This window comes from Drosophila melanogaster, chromosome 3R, assembly GCF_000001215.4.
Source record: "Drosophila melanogaster chromosome 3R".
Lineage (NCBI taxonomy): Eukaryota > Metazoa > Arthropoda > Insecta > Diptera > Drosophilidae > Drosophila > Drosophila melanogaster.
The window spans coordinates 16,622,712-16,640,173 of record NT_033777.3 but is presented as its reverse complement, the minus strand read 5'-3'; the positions used below and the strand labels follow the sequence as shown (position 1 = coordinate 16,640,173).

The following is a 17,462-nucleotide window of genomic DNA, read 5'->3' as shown; positions in this document are numbered from 1 at the left end:
ATAAAACTTAAAATAGTTAGTTACATTAATCGATAATGTTGATGGTATAACACTTTTTAGAATAGGAAAAACGGGAAAATCGATTTTTCACACAACTATCGATGTTTTAATGGTTGTAATATTGGGTAAGTAAACTATCGAGCGGAATTTTTCAAATTAAAAAAATTTCACGTTTTTGAAGGGTATTCGCGGAATAAAGTCAATACTGTAACTAAGGATCTATAAATAATATATCCAATAAGCAACATTCCAGTTGTTATTCATTTTATAATTTCTATTATTCATACTCCAAAATGTTTCAGGAAGGTGGCTTTGTAATTGTGAAATTTTTTAAGTAAAACGAATTCAGGTTCCACACCCATAACCCATGATTAAGTGCAAAAAAGGACGGTCGATTTATTTATAGTTAGTTTTAAAGTTTTATTATTCGCTCAAGCTTGCTGAAGATTCTCGGTTGACATTCGGTTTTCTAGTACATGTAATAATTAGTTTAACTAATGCTAAATATAATCTGTCTGTTCTTTACGAGTAATTTAAATGGATTCGGTTTATTTGTAAAAAGCGCTTGTCGTAAAATAAAATGGAATAATATTCTTTTGCACTCCAGTTTTCCATAGTTTGCTTGGTTTCGCATATTGTATATATTTGAATCATATATTTCAGTGTCTAACGCTTGCTTAGAAACTCAATAGCTAATATACATCAATTGTATGTGATTCAAATTCCACTTGTTAGGTTCTTGCGTTTTACAGTAAATAAACTACATATTACATATACGTTATATTATTCTGACAATTAAATATATGAAAAATATGCATTTCTCGATTTGTTTGGTGTATTTGGTGTAAATAGCGTGTGGCGCAATATCATTTGTAGTTATACTTGTATTCTTGGGGTGTAACTCCGTATATATATCTGGGTATCATTCGAAGCGGAACGTATGCTTGGGGTACAAGTATGTTTTGAGTAAATTTGTATAAAGGTTAAGGTAATGCGTTTATCTTTAGTAAGGCACTAGTTACACGTTAAGACGCCGCTTAACGTGTAACTACTGACTACGACACAAATTGCAATGCGATTGCAATGCGGTTCTCCCTCCTCTAAGTTCTCCGATCCGCGCTCCTCCAGCAATTCTTTAAAGCTTACTTGTACAATTCATTAGCGTATTCATTATTTATTTCTGATTTCTGATCATTCCGTACGATTTCGATCTCGTGTTCATCTTCATTTCATACATTTTTACTTAGCTGCTACGGCACTGCACGGCTCCAAATGAAACTAAACCACCTATACTAAAGATAAGACTTTCGGAAAGGATCGGTTCGAATTGGGAATTAGCAACTACGTGAAGCGACTGCCACAACTGGATCTTTGATTTCGAGTTCAAGTTCGACTGAGTTCCTAAGTGGGTGGTGGTGGTGGTGAGAGTTGAGACAGTGTACTGGTAGGCTGATAGTTATTCATTTGGGGATAGTACAATTCTGTGTTACTGTTCGACTTAACACTCGGGTTTAACGCACTGGGTTGATTACAATAGTTACAATGTCTAACCTATAAGTACATAGCATTAGGGGGAGAGACAGAGAGAAATAGAAAGAAAGTTGGTATATAGTTAGCAATTGGGTTGTTCTACGTCGGACTAAAAACTAGTTTTAAACTACGTACAAAGTTTGAAATGCAACTGCTCGACCGAGGGAGAATTTTGTTTAAAATCTCTTCACGTTGTCTAGTTCTTGTTTTTGTTTATATGCAAGTTAAAATCGGTATCAAAATCCATTCAATGATGACATGTAGTTGTAGTTGTAGTTGTGTGCCGTGAGTGATTTAGATTACAGGGAGTTGTATGTATGCTGTATAGTTTTCGTAGTTGTCGGCAGTTTCGGAACTTATACATTGGACTAACCTAGTTGCAGTGGCTACTCTCGCTCCAAGTGGCTGGTGTGTGTGGGCGAATGGGTTTTTCTGGGGGTTCACATGCATAGCGGGGCTAGTAACTAAGTGCAGGATGGCATATCATATAATTGGGTTTGTTGGTTGCACATTTCTTGTCCGACACTGATATAGTTCTAGGCCTACAGGGGTCACGCGATTGGTTCGAGACAAGATTGCTGCCGCTCTTAATAGTAAGGTTCAAATGAAAAACTTTCAGTTTATTATCAAATTTCACACTTTCAAATCTTACAATGACTTTGTTTCGTTACATGTTGTATGTATTTATGGATAGGAATAGGGGGAATGTGTGGGCGCTCGAGTATGAGAGTGTGTGATGCGCTTATTGCTTATGCTTAGCTTCTTCGTTTTCGAGATGTACAATGAGATTCGCATTCTACTTAAGATAACTCATTTCATAAATCATAAATTAGACCATTAACTAAAACAAGCAATTCACAAAAAATGTACACTTAAAATCATAAACACAATCAGTTGTTACATGGTACGATACCAATGTCAGTGTGGGTCTAAACTTAAAACATAGCGAGCTGATGAACGTAAGCTACCAGTATAGGGCGAACATAAAATTAAAATGTTTTACAGAAAGTTTCATATTCAATATTATACATAAGGCCGTTTGAGGGAAAATCGAGTTTAATACTTAAACATAGGGGTTTCTTCGACTTTATCTTAGTCTCTCTTGCCAGCTATTTTGGGAGAAGCTGTCGATGCAAAAGCAAATTTAGCAGGCAGTTTTCTGCATGCGTTTTTTTCTGAGTGTGTGTATGTGGGTATGTAGATGGCGTGGACGTGGGCATGTTGGGTTGGAATGATGATCGTTCCTTGTGACGTATATATTACAGATACTGTTTGGGTTGCTTGTGGTTTTCGATCGGTATCAACAAACTGGTGCTGATTATTTAGATCCATGTGGATGTTAAGTTAGTCTGATACTGAGTGTTGTTGGTTCTTGTTCTGTAGACGACTGTTGTTGTTGTGTTTGATTTGCATTTGCTTTGGATTGGATTTGTTTTTACATATCGGATGCATTTAGTTCAAGAACTTTGCTACTGTTATCATTATGAGGTTGGCCAAGATGATGCAAATGCTTGATTCTGGCAAATAGCTACCTCCGGCCACGACCACATCCTTTTCCTCCAGGAGTGGGTAGTCGATGACGTGGATAATTCCGTTGGTGCACTCAACATCGGGCCGGTATACGTTGATCTTCTTGTAGTTCCAAATGATCACATAGCCTGCAAATGGAAGTAATCGTTGTTAATAGCCACTAGACAATAGAAAATTGGTATGCAATCGATGGGTGGTTAATGCTAGTGGATTGCCCAATGAGCGAGCTATGGGTGGACATGGCCAGGTCAAGGATTTCGTTGTGGGCGGTGCGATGTGGGTTTGAAAAACGGCAGCACTCACCAGTCCATTCGTGACTAGCATACTCATCATGGAGATCTTTTGATTGGACAACGATTAGATTTAGTTAAGCAGAAAGCGAAAAATTTAGTTTAAGAGTTGTAAAAAAACAGGTTCGGTTAGTAATGCAGCACGGTATGGGAAGACCAATAGAATCAATCAAATTAGGTGAAACGAATCGACTTGAATTGAAAGGAGAAGCAACTGAGCCCTTGGTATCCAATGTGTTATACTTACGTCCAGCTTCCTCCTCCACGCGGATACTCAAAGAGTCGCGGAACGTGGGTAGGATTACGCTGCCCGATTCTTGCGAAAACTTAACCAGATCCTTCATGGTGTACTCCTTATCCGAAATAGCCAAATGACGCTCCAGAATGGACTTGGACTGCGGTTACAAAACATTTTGAGTATAATAGAAAAGCCTAATAGGCTTAGGGTGAAAAACCTACATGATAGGAAAAGTCGGCCATAAAAAGCTTCTTGTGAGCCGATGGGTAATCCAGCTCGGTCTTCTGCCAGCCCTTGTCCCTGGGCACAAAGTAGGTGAAGCGGCGTTGTGTGTTGTTCAGCTGGTCATTAAAGTGCGAGAATTTTCCCATCTTATAGGTGTCACTTAAGGAATACGATAAAATTTAAACAGCGTACTAATAAAGCTTTAAAATTGAACATACCTCATCATGGGATCGGATTCAAGTTTGCCAAGAACTGTAGTGTAAGGCACGCCCAGCACATGGTCGATGATGTGAACATAACCATTAGTCTGGGCCACATCAGCCTGGATAACGGTGGCATTCACGCCGCCTCCCTCAACTGTTATCACGGTATCCGATCCCTCACCGCGAACGTTGAAGTACAGGAAAGTGTTGTTGTTGACAGTGGGCACCTGGGCAATCTTTTGAAAAGAATGGTGATTTGTAAAAAATTTCCATTTGATTATAAGCTCATGTAAAGCTCACCAAATTTGCATTTTTCTGCCTGATCTTGTCCACATTTAAGCGGTCCTTGATGATATGCATGTTCAGGATCTGCCTCATCTTATTCCGATCTCTGTAAGATGTATTTATTTATTATTATGATAATTAAATATTATCTTCCCGATTTGAGCAACATTACCGCAAAACATTGTTGATGTTCGAGGAGTTCCAAGCCTCATTGCTGGGAGCCAAAATGGTCACTTCTGTCAGGCTATTGATGTCGTCCAGAACTGCTCCACCATTGTCCATTATAACTTCGTAGAACTTGCGCAGAGCTCCGTTCTCAGCATTCTCCTTCAAGATAGATTGCAAAATTAATACAATGAACATATATCATAATGCTATTTGAAGTACTTAAAACAAAATGCATATAAATAAATAAACGGTGAATGGAAGAGGGGTATGCATAAGCTTATAAATTGTTTTTTTTTTTTTGGGAGTAGTACAAAGAATTAGGAAAAAAAAATACAACAATTGGAAATATATCCGATTATAATGTAAGCCAGTTATACACATATTGGGTGGGGGAATGGATGGCTGGCCAATTAAGTTGTGAATCAATGGGAATGCTCGCTTAATGACTCACTTAACACAGCTGAATTTATGCGATTTAATGACGGAAAATCTACCGAATCATTGAATTGTTTGCACGGTGGTTGGGTTGGATGGCAATTTGATAGCAAAGCGTTGCACTGATGACTGTTGTGGTTTTTGTTCTTTGTCTGCTGGTGTGATGTTTACTTACGTTCATAAACTAAATCAGTTTTTAAAACGGAGTGTTAGCAGAAATAGTTCAATATTCATTCGAAGTGATTTGGTGAAGACAAGTTTCGAATAAAATTGAATTTAAATATTGTTTAATATGGGATTTGGGTTCCACGCAGATTGCCCGAGTTGTTCCGCCACAAACGAACGTTTGAAATGAAGCACAAGGGAATTATATTTAATCTTTCATTGTTCTAGACATTTTTCAAAGAACAGGCAAACGGTTTGGCTCCATTATGTACAATGTTACTGAGTTACGTGCATTTTTCAACAATTTACAGCGAATCATAATAATTTCCATTACTATGATTTAAAAAATAAAACAAGGATATAAAAGCTCCGACAAAAAATAGAAGTTTATCTTAAGTAATTAGGTAAAATTTCTGTAAACTCATCATACGATAAATACTCTTTAACTTTAAAGTATCATGTGCACTTGCTTCATTTGCAAATTTAAACTAGTGCTGTACATCCTATAAATACTATTTGTGAATAAAAATCAGAAGAAATATTCTTAGACCCTAAGGCATCGCGACTTTAACAACCAATGGACTAATTTTACAAAAAAGGTCTACACATTTTTTGTAATAAACTCATGCATAGCTAAAATAGCAGGGGATGCAAAACAAAATGCAAGTCAAAAGAAACCGAACAACTTAAAATTAAAATCGGATTTTGAGTCTGTTGTTTACCTTGAACGACTGAACGTTTTGGTTTTTGTTTCAATATTTGGGTGCACCGATTCAATTTCGAGCGATATGTGGTTGGGTTGGATTGTGTTTTGTAGTTTTAAGTACAATTATTCGGCATGTGACGAGAAACAAAGGATAGAGGTATGGATCAGTAAATAGCAAAAGGAGAGTATCGCACGTAATTACAACAAAACTAGTTTGAAAATTTCGAAAACGATAGCACGATATGAAGGCGCTTACGATTCGAGCGGTCGAATGATATAGCCGTTCTACAGTGCGGACTCAAAACTGTTCGGCGCACTTTGCCTCACAGTTTCGAAACGCACTGTTTCTAATGTATATGCCTATGAGGAGGGTAACTATTTATCGAGCGGGTGGGTGGTTTGTTATCAGTTTATGCTTGGTGTATACATATACATCTACGGTTACGGTGATGATCAAAGCATGCCGGCTGATGGCGAGCGATCGATGACTGATCTTTGGATATGCACGGCGGTCGAGGGATCGAAGAACTTTAGCCAATCAATGATGGGAATAATTTATACACTTGCTTAGTTCATGACGCCATTAAAGTACCAATACATTCAATATAGAAAAATGGAAGTTTTTGTGAATGAAGTTTTGGTCGATTTCAATATAGAACAATGGAAGTTTTTGTGAATGAAGTTTTGGTCGATTTCGGTCAGATCAAGCAAAGCGCAGCCTAAGCAACTTTTTTTAGTGTTTGCCAATTGGTGACTAAATCACGTATTGAATTTCGAGGGCCAATTCTGAGCGCGTTGCCCTACTGAGTCAGTTTTTTGCAATTGCAATGCAAACAACTGCTTGTGAAATGCATATTGATACGAAAATCTGATTCATAGAAAAATTTACATGAAATACATTGCTTTAAGATTTGTTTTTTTTTTTTTTGTTTTTCAGCTTTTTGGCAATACTTACATTACACCCAAAATTTTTTTAAAATAAAATTTATATTTTAAAAATTATTTTAAAATAAAATTTTGCTTTTGATTTTACATAGAACCGAATCGGAATACAGACTTTTGAGCGAATTCCTTTTTTGGGGGAATTTTGCATCAAGATTAGCAAGAATTCAGTTCCAAATAAAATCAGTCTTTTGGGTTTTCATTTGTATTAGTTAGATATATCTAGGGGATACTGAAAACTAGTGTCTGCATTGATCTTATTTATTTATACTGTATGTGTTTAGGCAGTGGTTTCTGGGTGCAAGATTATTTGGTTTTGGCTTTGCCCTCAGTTGAGCCCCGACGAAACTTCAACCTTGGAAATATTATCCCTTTGGCGCCACTTTGGAGGAGCTGCTCACTTAGGGCAAAGAAAAGCCGCTTATCAGTGTGTATGTTTCAATGTGTTTAGCTCATGTGTTTGTAGCATTCGCTGGGGCAGCAGGCAAGTGATTTAATTGGTTTCCCAGTCCCATCGGGTCTGCCGCCAGCGCTATCTTTCAGTGCGTGCCGAGCCAATCAAAATGCCAAGCCTTATCACAAGCCACAGGCACTATCATTGTTTCTATGTGTTTGTTTCTTGGACTGTCTGTGTCGTGTCTGTGTGTCTACAATTGCACTGGATGCTAGTCTTCAACACCCTACATACCTGCAGGAATTGGGTGACCGTCGTATCGATGATCATCAGCGGGCGGTGGATCAGATGGACTACTCCGTTGCTCACTGGGATGTTCGCCTTCACGATTTCGGCCAGAACCACGCCCACGCGGTGTTTGGCATCACCCACAATGGTGTTTGACTTGACGTACACTGCAAGTAAAATTATATCAACCATACAATCATTCGTAAACCTTTAGTAAAATGGTATGTCTTTAGTGCAATCTTACTTTTGCCGTTCTTCTGCTTGAAGAAACTGACGGTGACCTTGAGTAAGTCCTCAAAAGCGGCGGAAGCCTTGGGATCGTCATGCTGGGCAGCGGCAGTGAAGATGACAGTGTTTGGTATCACATGGCCATCGATGACCTTGCCGTCCACGAGGCTGCTGCGAGCCGAGAGCTGGAGTCATAAAGCAACAGTGAGATTACAATGCGTAACAAATAATGCAATTAAACTAGAAAAGCACCTTGAAGCCTTCATCGACGGGAACCAGGAACGTGTGCTGTCCGGCGGCATCATAGACCGACTCTTTCTTGGCCATCGTCACCTGGCTGCGGTACGTGCGCACACCGATGTTGTCCACGTTGAACTCCTCGGCGTTCTTCAGGAACTTGAGAGCATTCGGATTGTTGGGGGTATCCGAATGGCCAGCCTTGACGGTGAGCGGCTCCAGTACCTCGTCGATGATGTGCATGATCTGTCGGTAAGTAATGAAGAGAGTTGTTCAATCACTCTATGAAATGCAACATATGCATATGTGGGGCCACTGACCTGCCGCTTGCCATCGCTGTTTGTCTCCACACTGAGCGAGGGTATGATCCGGGCATTGTTCACAAAGATGTCGCCATTCGAGTTCTTTGTGATGTACAGCGGTGGATTGCCGGCCATGTCCGATGACACGGTATTCGGCAGTCGTTTCTGGGTGTACGCCTCAGTGGCTGCAAAGAGTAATCAGAGGGTAGAGTCATGTTATTTTGATTTTTATTATTTTTAATCAGCCTGATTGAAACTGAACTCACTAATGTGATAGAGCACATGGGCGGTTTTGCTCTTGTAGCGCTGGAAGGCTTCATTGGTGGGCACAAAGATCGTGCAGCTGCGCAGCGAAAGCGTTGAGTTGGCAATTTGATTGCTCTCCAGCAGGCTGTAGAACTGCAAAGATAAACGGGTTCGTTACACTCATTCGCGTCGCTCTATTGCCAATATCTTATCGAACCGAGTGGGATGGAGTAGTGGGTGGTGGATCTAGGATGGAGTGGGTGCCTTAAGGGGTGGTTCGCAGACGGTTGCTGGGCGGTTTTGGCAAAACGGCAACCGGCCAGCACCATGGCAACGTCTAACAAACTAATAAAATGAGGAACAACTTTATGCATGTCCTGGTGGTGATGCCAGGGCGGCGTACTAGAAAAAAAAGGTTTATTGAACCAATTACGTAAGCCTCTGGGTGGGTTACGCCGCCCAAGTGGATTGTGTGTCATTCAATTGAGAGCGGGATGTGAAAATGCATTTTCCAGCCACCCCAAAACGCCAGCCACTGACCCTAAACCGGGCCCAGAGTCATTTGCTCGGGCGGGCCAGACCACCTGCCCCTGCCATATGAGGCCACATGCAACCGCACACTCTGCGGCTTCCCGGCGGAGAACCACTGGCCGCCACGCCCCGCTGCACATTCCCAGTCGGCTTTATGAGGTCCTGCGGACATATCTGTGTCTTGGTGTGCCTGTGTGGGTGCGTGTCCTGCCGAGGACAACACCTTTTTCCGTGCCCTCCTTTAAAACGGTCGTGTGACTCTCGTGTTTTCGTTGCTGCCCGGCATGAGTCATGGCAATTTGGGTTTAAAAGTCCGTCCTTTCCCTTTTCCATTCCCATTTCCCCTGCCTGCTGTACATATCTATGCTCTGGCATCGCCAATACACACGCATGTACACCGAAAAAAAAGTGGCTAGGCCTAGAAATAGGTGCTTCACGTCCATTCAATCCATTCAATTCATAATTGGAAATATATGCTTAAATTTAAATTGCCAGTGGGATCCTTACTTGTAATTTCTTTTACTGATATTGATATGCCTTTGAATTCCTTTCAAACATCAACGAACGAACTTAACACCTTAAAATTGAAATACTCTTTTTTTGAGGAATTTTCGTCCTTTTCCTGAGTGTAAATACACTTTATCCTCGCTCTGCATTCATTTTCTTTTTGGTAATTTGAGACCGTCAGTTGTCGGGGCCGTTAGCGTTGTTGTTGTCCTGGTCGTGGACATTCGAGTCGCCAGCGCGCTTTGTTCTTACACCGTCTTCTTGGCCAGCTTGGTCAGAACTGCTTGCTGGTGTCTATATCGCTCTCGAAATGTTTTCGCTTATCTGGCCAAGAGAGTGCCCTGCTGTTAAGTGGGGTCCTGGGGAATGGCTGTGGCATATGTCACAGTGTCACAGGTTGATATGGGATACGTTCAGGTATAATGGCCAATAGAGTACAGAGAAGTTTTATTGAATAGGCAATGATATTGTTTGCGACACTTTCTCTTGGCCGCCATTTTCCAATGGCCATCTGTCAGCATCCTTACTAAATTCAACCCCCTTGGGTTCTGGCTGGAAGCCTTTGACAATTAGATGCAATTACTTTCATAAATTTCCGTTATCGAATGTTTTGCATTTGATGAAAGGCCGGGCCGGAAGGGAACAGATCTTAATGAGTTTCCGGCTCTTTTGGCACATCATCGCGATAAGGCCAGCTCTTCCCCGGGGAGTCCTTTTTTGGAAGCCCGAAAATTTGATACAATTGTTAGAGTATTATGCTGTCATCGATAAACAGTTTCCCTTTCGGTCTGGGGCGTCTCATTTACTATGCAAACACCACTCGCCGCCCAACCGCCAAAAGTGCTCCCAAGAGGGTGGGTTTATTCAAAAGCGCATTTTGATTTTCCCGAGTGCCAAGCCAATGACCCTGGGGCCACAGACGAACAACGAACATCAGGGGTGAGAGTCAGACGGCGGAGCAAACAATAATTTGGCCAATGGCCCGATGAGTACGGGTTGGTTAACTAAATTAAGCCAAAAACATGTGAGTTGTACATTTACAATGTCTTTTGAGTTTGTTCCAAATTTACAATAGCTTAATTGTGTTCGTGTGTTTCTGTTTGGTTTTTTGGAATTGCTGCTTACCCTAACTGGCATAAGGCGCCTCAAGGATTTGGCAGTGCTCTGAAAGAGATAGAGAGAGAGAAAGAAAGAAAGAGAAAGAGAGAGAACCGCTGGCAGTTCAAATTTGTTCTGTTTTCTTTCGATTTGTAGCCAAAAATTGTACTAATTCCTATACCAAAAACAACAACAATCATGAGAGGGTAAGCCTGTTTGGAGGAAATTCAATTTCCATCATCTAATGGAGCCATTAAAACTAATTAGCCAAGAGAGCGAGCCAAGCTTCGTATTTTGGACTAGGGACTGAAATCGGAGCAGGAGGGTTAGGTTGTTTCCTTCTGGGCGAGTGCATGTTGTATAAATAAATTTAATTGGTACAAATTATGTATGCATATGTCGGTTGTTCAGTATATTTTCTTTTCGATAATTGCAGCGGCAGCAGAAACAGAAAACAGAAGCAAAAGCGAAAGCGATCTCAACCCCCGACTTCGGATTCCGGTTCGGAATCGAGAGATTGGGGCACAGCATTTCTCTTTTAATTGGCGGTTCAGCAGTGGAAAGGGGATCGAAATGGGGGGTTCTACACTGGCATCACTCCGAGGCCATTCCGCCCCCACGCCATGGATCGTAAAACTGTGCACATTCAGTGCTCCGTCGGACAGAGATCCGTCTATGAGCATCTGGATCCATTAAGGTCAGTCGTGGCTCATTCATCGCCTCGCCTGTAATGGAGCTCGTCGCATATCAAATAACGCGCCTTGGCATCGCATTGAAATCTTAAATTAAATTTAATTGAATTCGATGATGCTGCGAGTGTGGACTGTTCTGTGCCGTGAGCCATACGAGTGAGTGTTCCTAGACAGAGTTCAGCCAGCCCCGCAGTTGTCAACCCAAGCTGTCCACACCCCCACTCGGCCAACTGCAATTGCATCAGTCAAAGGTTAAAAATTAAAATTAATAAAACGCGCAAGACGTTGGCTGACGCACGACAGGAAGTGGGGGTCAAACGCAGGAGGTCAGCTCGTTCCTCGGAGTGTACTTTCATTTCGGCTGTCAAGAAGTTGAATATAAAACTCAGATCGGCGTGGCTCAATTATCTGCTAATTTCGAAACTCTCTCCTAAACTCGGTGGTTTGCCATGCAAAACCACAAGCCGTAAGCCGTAAGCCGCAAACCAAAACAGGCAACCTACATTTATCTAAGCCATCAGCATGTAATGAGAAGTGCAGGCACCAGAGTAAAGAAGCCCGACTTCGACTTTAGAAGATGGAGATACCCTTTTGAACCAGTCTTGTCTACATTTTAAATACAACTGAGAAAATATATAAATCGCAAAATTTAAAAAGGGGATTGGATTGAAAGCAGCTACCTGCAATACGACATATTATTAATAAAATGATTATTTCATAGTCTTAAGAAGTAACTTTAAAAGGGATTTCCCAAGCCTGACTTTTTGATCCATTAGTTTTACGGCACTTAATTTGCATAAATGCCAGAAGATTACTTTCCGCCCTTACTTTTTTATGGCGACCAAATGGTCCCACCCTCATGTATAGCAGTACTCCAGATATGAGGCCGGAAATGCTTTGCTCCGAAAGTGGCAAACTTCTGGGCAAAGTTACAATGCCCTAAAGCAAGGGTGCAAGTGAGCAAGCCGAGTCCCCCTTCTTGTTTTTAATTTTTTTTAGTTGTACGCTCTGTTTCGCCTATTGTAACTCGAAAAGGTTGCCTTTTCTGTGTGGATGCAACTACTTCCCTGAGACACTTGCTGCAACAATTACAGTCTGTCACACGCTTTCTTTTTACTTGGAAGTCTAATTTACTTTTGAAGCAGCGTGTATTTCGGGTGTTAAATGCAGTGTTAAGGCAGACTAGAAAATTAAGCAGGGACTCAAGTCAGTTACTTAAAAACGCGTATTCAACTACTACTTCACCTACTATATAAGATAAAAGCAATTACAATAGACGAACTATGTTACTATTTTCCACTCAAATCAATTCTATTTTTTGAGTATAAGTTATGTGGCTTAATGGGCTACCATAAACCTTAACATATTAAAAAAATATATATATATTTCTCCTGGTGTAATGCTAATACCCCTTCTGGTGACTGAACCCCCGCCTTTGAATTCATTACACATGTTGTTCTTGTTATTTCAGCCGCGCACCTTTGTTGGCTTCTGAGTTTTTTACACATTAATGTGTTTTTGTTTTCTATGTACTTTGTATGTGAGTTGGCCTGTGAAGGTGTAAAAAGGCAAAACTAAATATAAAACTGTTATGCGCAGTGGACGTCAACGGCCGGCGTTTTTTCTACCATTTGCCTTTTGCTGGGGAGAGCCAATTCAGCAGACCTGGGCTTAATTTATGTGGCTTTTCATTTTTACATAACGAACTCCGCCATGCATACGAAATGTGGCCAAGTGGAGCTTAGCGGTCGGCTGGACCTGAACTGCCGCCAGGGATTTTAGGCAGCATCATCGATTTTCCGCAGTCCAACAACAAGTGAGATGGCTAAAGGTCAAGGACGATGCTGCCGGAACGAAGGCTACGCTACCTGTGCCCAAATGCGGGTGCGTCCCTCTTGCGCAGGCTCCTTTTTCCCGCCCGATCTGCCCCGCCTCCTCGCACACTCCACCAAGGCTTTTCCTTTCAAGGCCAACGAATTGGGGCGGCGTCTTGTGGGTGGTGGCACAATTACAGCCGAACTTTGATAAGTTGCCACTATTAGGTGGCAAGGTAAATTTATTGACTTCGCCAAAGCCAAGTCAGGCATAATAAAAAATTGATTTTATCATTGCAATAAGGTATCCGACCATGAGAAGAAATTAAGGCATCACAGAAATATATGAAACATATTCAAAAGGCTGAAAAAATTATTTAAACGCATAAATGTCTGCTAAAAATAGTTTGTTTTTTGCTCACACAAAAGTTATTTTAATTTTGGCAGTTTCCCTGGCTACAGAAAAAATGCGACTGATTACTGTATAAAATGTAGGCAGTTAAGAAATACTTTTCCAACGAAATGATATATTAGACTAATAAAAGCCCCTGAATGTGTTCAAATTTTACATGTTGCGCGTACGGATACCTAAACAAACATACTTTTGACAAATATTCGAAGTGTAACTCTTCGCATTAATTTAATCGGTTGCAAAGATAGAAAAGGATTACTAATGTTCATGGCAGGCAATCCCTACTGTACCCAAGGGTGAGCGGGGGGAGGGGGGGCGACGTTTGGTGGGTGGTGCTGGGGGCTTAATTGACTACGGACAAGTGTTTCGGTTATTTGCACCAACTGTTTCTGCTGCTACTGCTTTTCTTCGTGCTCTTACTCTACCACCTCCTTTCACCTCCTCATCCTCCACGTTCTCGTTATTCGCTTCTTCTTCTTCTTCTGACTCACCTGAGAGAGTTCCGAATCATCGCGCAATTTGTCCGCCAAATCGGCGGCGGCGGCTGCGTTCGCGGCGCAGAGCAGCGCCAAAAGCAGCGCTGCAGCGTTCAGCATTTTAGCGGACGAGCAGCAGCAGCAACAACAACCACAACAGCACTTGTTTATGCGCTGGCAGTGTACGTCGTTTGTGAGTGTGGCTGTGTGTGCTGTTTTGCGGGGGGCGTGTGCTGGTGTGAGTGCTGCTCTACGATTAAGATCTGCAATTCAAAGGCAAACAACAGTTAGCCGACGACAAACAGCATTTCCTCGGAAAAGAAAATATTATTTCACAGATATATGCTTGGCATGCTTTTTGTCCTCCTTGGTATTTTCTTTGTTTTTGCAAGGTTATCGCTGCTTCCTGTTCGCTTTTGCCCAGAGTTCCGTTATGTCACATAGAACAACAAGCGAAAAACGGACCACCGAGGAATCGGCAAGCACAACACAAACGCAATTTAACTAGAAACAAAGCTGCGCTTATTGTGTATTATTTTTTCTTCATTCCGTCGCTGTGTGTTTAATTATTATGCGCCTTTGCATTTCGCTGCTGCGGCACTTTTTTCTGTTTTCGATTTTATAGTTTTCTCTCTGGTCTTTATTCTGCGTAATTCTCGGAAACTCGGGCTGCAGGAATTAACATTAACGGCCGCCGCAGAAATTATGCAATGTCCACGGACCAAACTTGGAAAACACACAAATTCTTTAAGTAGCACACACAAACGAACGCAGCGCGGTGGTAAATCAATAGCAAGGGCAGCGAAATGGGCCGTGCAGCTATTTTAGAGTTATGCCCTATGCACAGTATAGATTTTCCACAGAGTTTCAATATAAGGGGAGCAAGTACCAGTCGGAGGAATCGCAACGTGCGCCACGCTCGAACGTTTTTTTCGAATTAAAACGAAAAGCGGAGAACAGGTTTAAGCCGAGCGTGTGGTGACGATAACGAGTGTTATCGATAGCTGTCGATGTTTCAAATCGCAACACTGTGCACTGTTAATAAATCGCTTAACATTTATATTTATTTGTGCATGTCTTTGGCGGTGACTCTTATTTATGTGCTTTTTATGCTTTTCCGAATCTTGTTAGAGGTAAAATATTAGTACAAATCGAGCGCTGCGTTGCTCTTCTGTGTCAGATTTATAATAATGTCTGTTTATCCAATCTTATTATTATTACAAGAAGACTGCTTTAAATTTTCTCATTTTTCGTTTAAAAGCATAAATAATCATTTTAACCGTTTCGCAAAATGTGGCAACGACAGAATGCGGTGGATAACTCCGCTAAGCAGAGTCTCTACTGTTTGAAAGATTTTATTCCAAATTGAACCGGTTATAATTTTCAAGCACTTATTTTTTTACTTTTCTAAGGAGATAACATTGAATTTTAACAAGCAGTGTACCTATTTGGTTCTTCTTACTTTAAGTAAATGGTAAAAGTCTTCGATAAACCACGCCGTTACTAAGCAACTTGCCACCAGCAACGCTTGTTTGCTATTGAAATCAAATTAATATCATTATCAGTTTTGACAATACCATTGCAAAGACCGAATTCAGAAAGCCAATAACGATGACTGACCAAAGCGAGCTGGATCAGTTGGCAACTGCCGAGCTGCAGAGGCTGCAACGCCAGCATCGGGGTCTCCAGCTGGACCTTCGGGGTCTCCTCGAGGAGAAGGCCAAGCGCCTGAAGAAGCAGAATCACATGATCAACGTACTGCAAGTGGAGCACCAGAAGCTGAAGGAGGAGATCAAGACTCTAGAAGGTGGTACTCATGCGCGAAAGAACACCAATGTAGATATCCACTTAATGGACTAGTCAGCCACATATAAAAGGTTTACATCGGTTTCAGAGAGAGAAGCACCTGGGCACTTTGCAGGAACAGCAGGCGGATTTGCAGAGGGTGCTCCAGAATGAGCGAACCAATCTCTGGGAACTGGAGGGCCACATCCGGAAAATGGAAAAGGAGATTGATGCCCTGCGGCGCAACGAAGTGCCCGACAACTGCTACAAGGACACCATCTGCAAGGTGCAGAAGAGCGTGGTCAAGTTGGAGAACCGCCTGGATGTCGTCAACAAAAAATGCAGCGATGTGCTCACTGAAAACAGCAAGATGAGGGACGCCATAAACCACATGTTGCAGGATCGGTGAGCATTTCTCGCTAGATATATACAATCTATAAAATACACACTAGGTTTATGAAAAGTCAACTAGGTGCTCTCCATATTATTAGGTTTTTATACCGAATTGAGCTAATGCGTTTCGACTCCACTCCAGGGCAAACTTCAATGACATGTGGCAGTCGATGGTAACCCAGTTTAACGAGGGCAAGAAGTTCATCATGGATCTCATAGACCAGTCGACACTGGCTTTCGACCAGAGAGAAGAGCTGTGCAACAAGCTGACCGTCCTAAAGGATCGCAACGAGAACGACAAGGTAATGCACATCCAGGAGATGCGCGAGATGCAGCGCCGCCTGGAGCACGACGCCAAGTTGCAGAAGTTCTTCGACATCAAGGGACAAAAGCGCCTCAATCCGGAGCTGGAGCAGCGCGAGCTGGACAAGAAGCAGAGTCAGAAGGAGACCTACGAGAGGCAGCTTCTGGAGTACAAGGAGATCATCGAGAAGATCAAGTTGCTCTACGGCGAGGAGGACGCGGACCGACTGGTGGCCCAGTTCAAGCGTCAGGAGGACGAGAACTTTGCCCTTTTCAACTATGTAAACGAACTGAGTCACGAGGTTGAAGTACTCAACGATTCCACTCAGGAGCTCCAAGATGAAATAGGTGTGTTGTTGGATTCTGAATTAGGCTATAGACTAGTCTTTATACTAAAATTTGTACATAATAATCCAAACAGAGCGCCAGAAATCGGAGCAGACCGAGAAGGAGTTGAAGCTTAAGACCGAGGCACTTGACTATCTAAATGCCGAGAAGGAGCGGATCGAGCAGCTGGCGGAGGAGACCAGAGAAAGGAAGCGAACCCTGAGCATCAGATTAGAACAGCTTCTCAAGGGCATCGAGGATATATTCAGGTGCAATCTGCGAGTATATATCCTTACTATTGACTGTCTACCAAATTCCATTTTAATTTTAGACAATTGGCCTGTGACGATGCTCCTATCCTTAATGTGCTCAGTACCAAAACCTTTTTGACAGTTCACAATGTGAAGCTTTTCATTGGCGTCATTGAACGCCGGGTCAACCTGATCATCAGCGCCATCAATATCGAGGATAACTCCAACAAAATACTGGCCCGAAAGGATCGTGTTCCCAAATTCAACATACGGGAATCGGCGAAAACTAAAAACTAAGAATTAGTAGGCATTCATTTTTCTCCAAAATATTAAATGATAACCAAAGTATCTACACATACCGATAAAACTTATATCCTAATCTTATAAATATATGAAATACATGCTGCCGAAGTTTACAACAAGCTAGTTAAATGGAAATCCGATTGGACGATTCAAATTCG

At 41.8% G+C, this 17,462-nt stretch overlaps 2 protein-coding genes across 8 annotated transcripts; one reads left to right on the top strand and one right to left on the bottom strand.

Annotated features, from left to right (window-relative positions):
* Nucleotides 1-402: 402 nt before the first annotated feature.
* On the bottom strand, nucleotides 403-14,936 carry Fas1 (Fasciclin 1). 7 transcript variants are annotated; one of them, NM_001144594.2, is made up of 15 exons: nucleotides 14,832-14,936; nucleotides 13,958-14,205; nucleotides 8,433-8,565; nucleotides 8,185-8,351; nucleotides 7,880-8,110; nucleotides 7,644-7,812; nucleotides 7,406-7,566; nucleotides 4,474-4,628; nucleotides 4,317-4,407; nucleotides 4,032-4,252; nucleotides 3,810-3,972; nucleotides 3,598-3,745; nucleotides 3,364-3,399; nucleotides 3,063-3,188; nucleotides 403-1,551 (listed from the first exon to the last, which is right to left on the bottom strand). In NM_001144594.2, exons 2-15 carry the CDS (start codon nucleotides 14,060-14,062, stop codon nucleotides 1,547-1,549), a joined length of 1,911 nt encoding a protein of 636 aa, NP_001138066.1. In that variant the 5' UTR covers nucleotides 14,063-14,205; nucleotides 14,832-14,936; the 3' UTR covers nucleotides 403-1,546. The 7 variants fall into 7 exon arrangements, with proteins under 7 accessions (NP_001138066.1, NP_001262645.1, NP_001138065.1 ...); NM_169724.2 differs by lacking the exons at nucleotides 403-1,551; nucleotides 3,364-3,399 and adding exons at nucleotides 5,080-5,088; nucleotides 5,792-5,800 and having other exon boundaries at nucleotides 2,126-3,188; NM_001275716.1 differs by having other exon boundaries at nucleotides 403-3,188.
* A 520-nt stretch (nucleotides 14,937-15,456) lies between these two features.
* Nucleotides 15,457-17,439, top strand: Ccdc114 (Coiled-coil domain containing protein 114). Its single transcript, NM_142312.2, has 5 exons — nucleotides 15,457-15,778; nucleotides 15,837-16,132; nucleotides 16,263-16,771; nucleotides 16,845-17,019; nucleotides 17,082-17,439. The coding sequence occupies exons 1-5, from the start codon at nucleotides 15,554-15,556 to the stop codon at nucleotides 17,296-17,298; spliced, it is 1,422 nt and encodes a 473-aa protein (NP_650569.1). The 5' UTR covers nucleotides 15,457-15,553; the 3' UTR covers nucleotides 17,299-17,439.
* The last annotated feature ends 23 nt before the right edge of the window (nucleotides 17,440-17,462 follow it).

Excerpts from the sequence above, each read along its gene's own strand:
- Fas1 (NM_001104344.2), bottom strand. The coding sequence starts at position 14,062 with ATGCTGAACGCTGCAGCGCTGCTTTTGGCGCTGCTCTGCGCCGCGAAC. Across the intron at positions 3,973-4,031 it reads GAATCCGATCCCATGATGAG|TGACACCTATAAGATGGGAA; the intron begins GTATGTTCAATT and ends GTATTCCTTAAG. Across the intron at positions 3,746-3,809 it reads TGGCCGACTTTTCCTATCAT|TCCAAGTCCATTCTGGAGCG; the intron begins GTAGGTTTTTCA and ends TTGTAACCGCAG.
- Ccdc114 (NM_142312.2), top strand. The coding sequence starts at position 15,554 with ATGACTGACCAAAGCGAGCTGGATCAGTTGGCAACTGCCGAGCTGCAG. Across the intron at positions 15,779-15,836 it reads ATGCGCGAAAGAACACCAAT|AGAGAGAAGCACCTGGGCAC; the intron begins GTAGATATCCAC and ends CATCGGTTTCAG. Across the intron at positions 16,772-16,844 it reads GGAGCTCCAAGATGAAATAG|AGCGCCAGAAATCGGAGCAG; the intron begins GTGTGTTGTTGG and ends TAATCCAAACAG.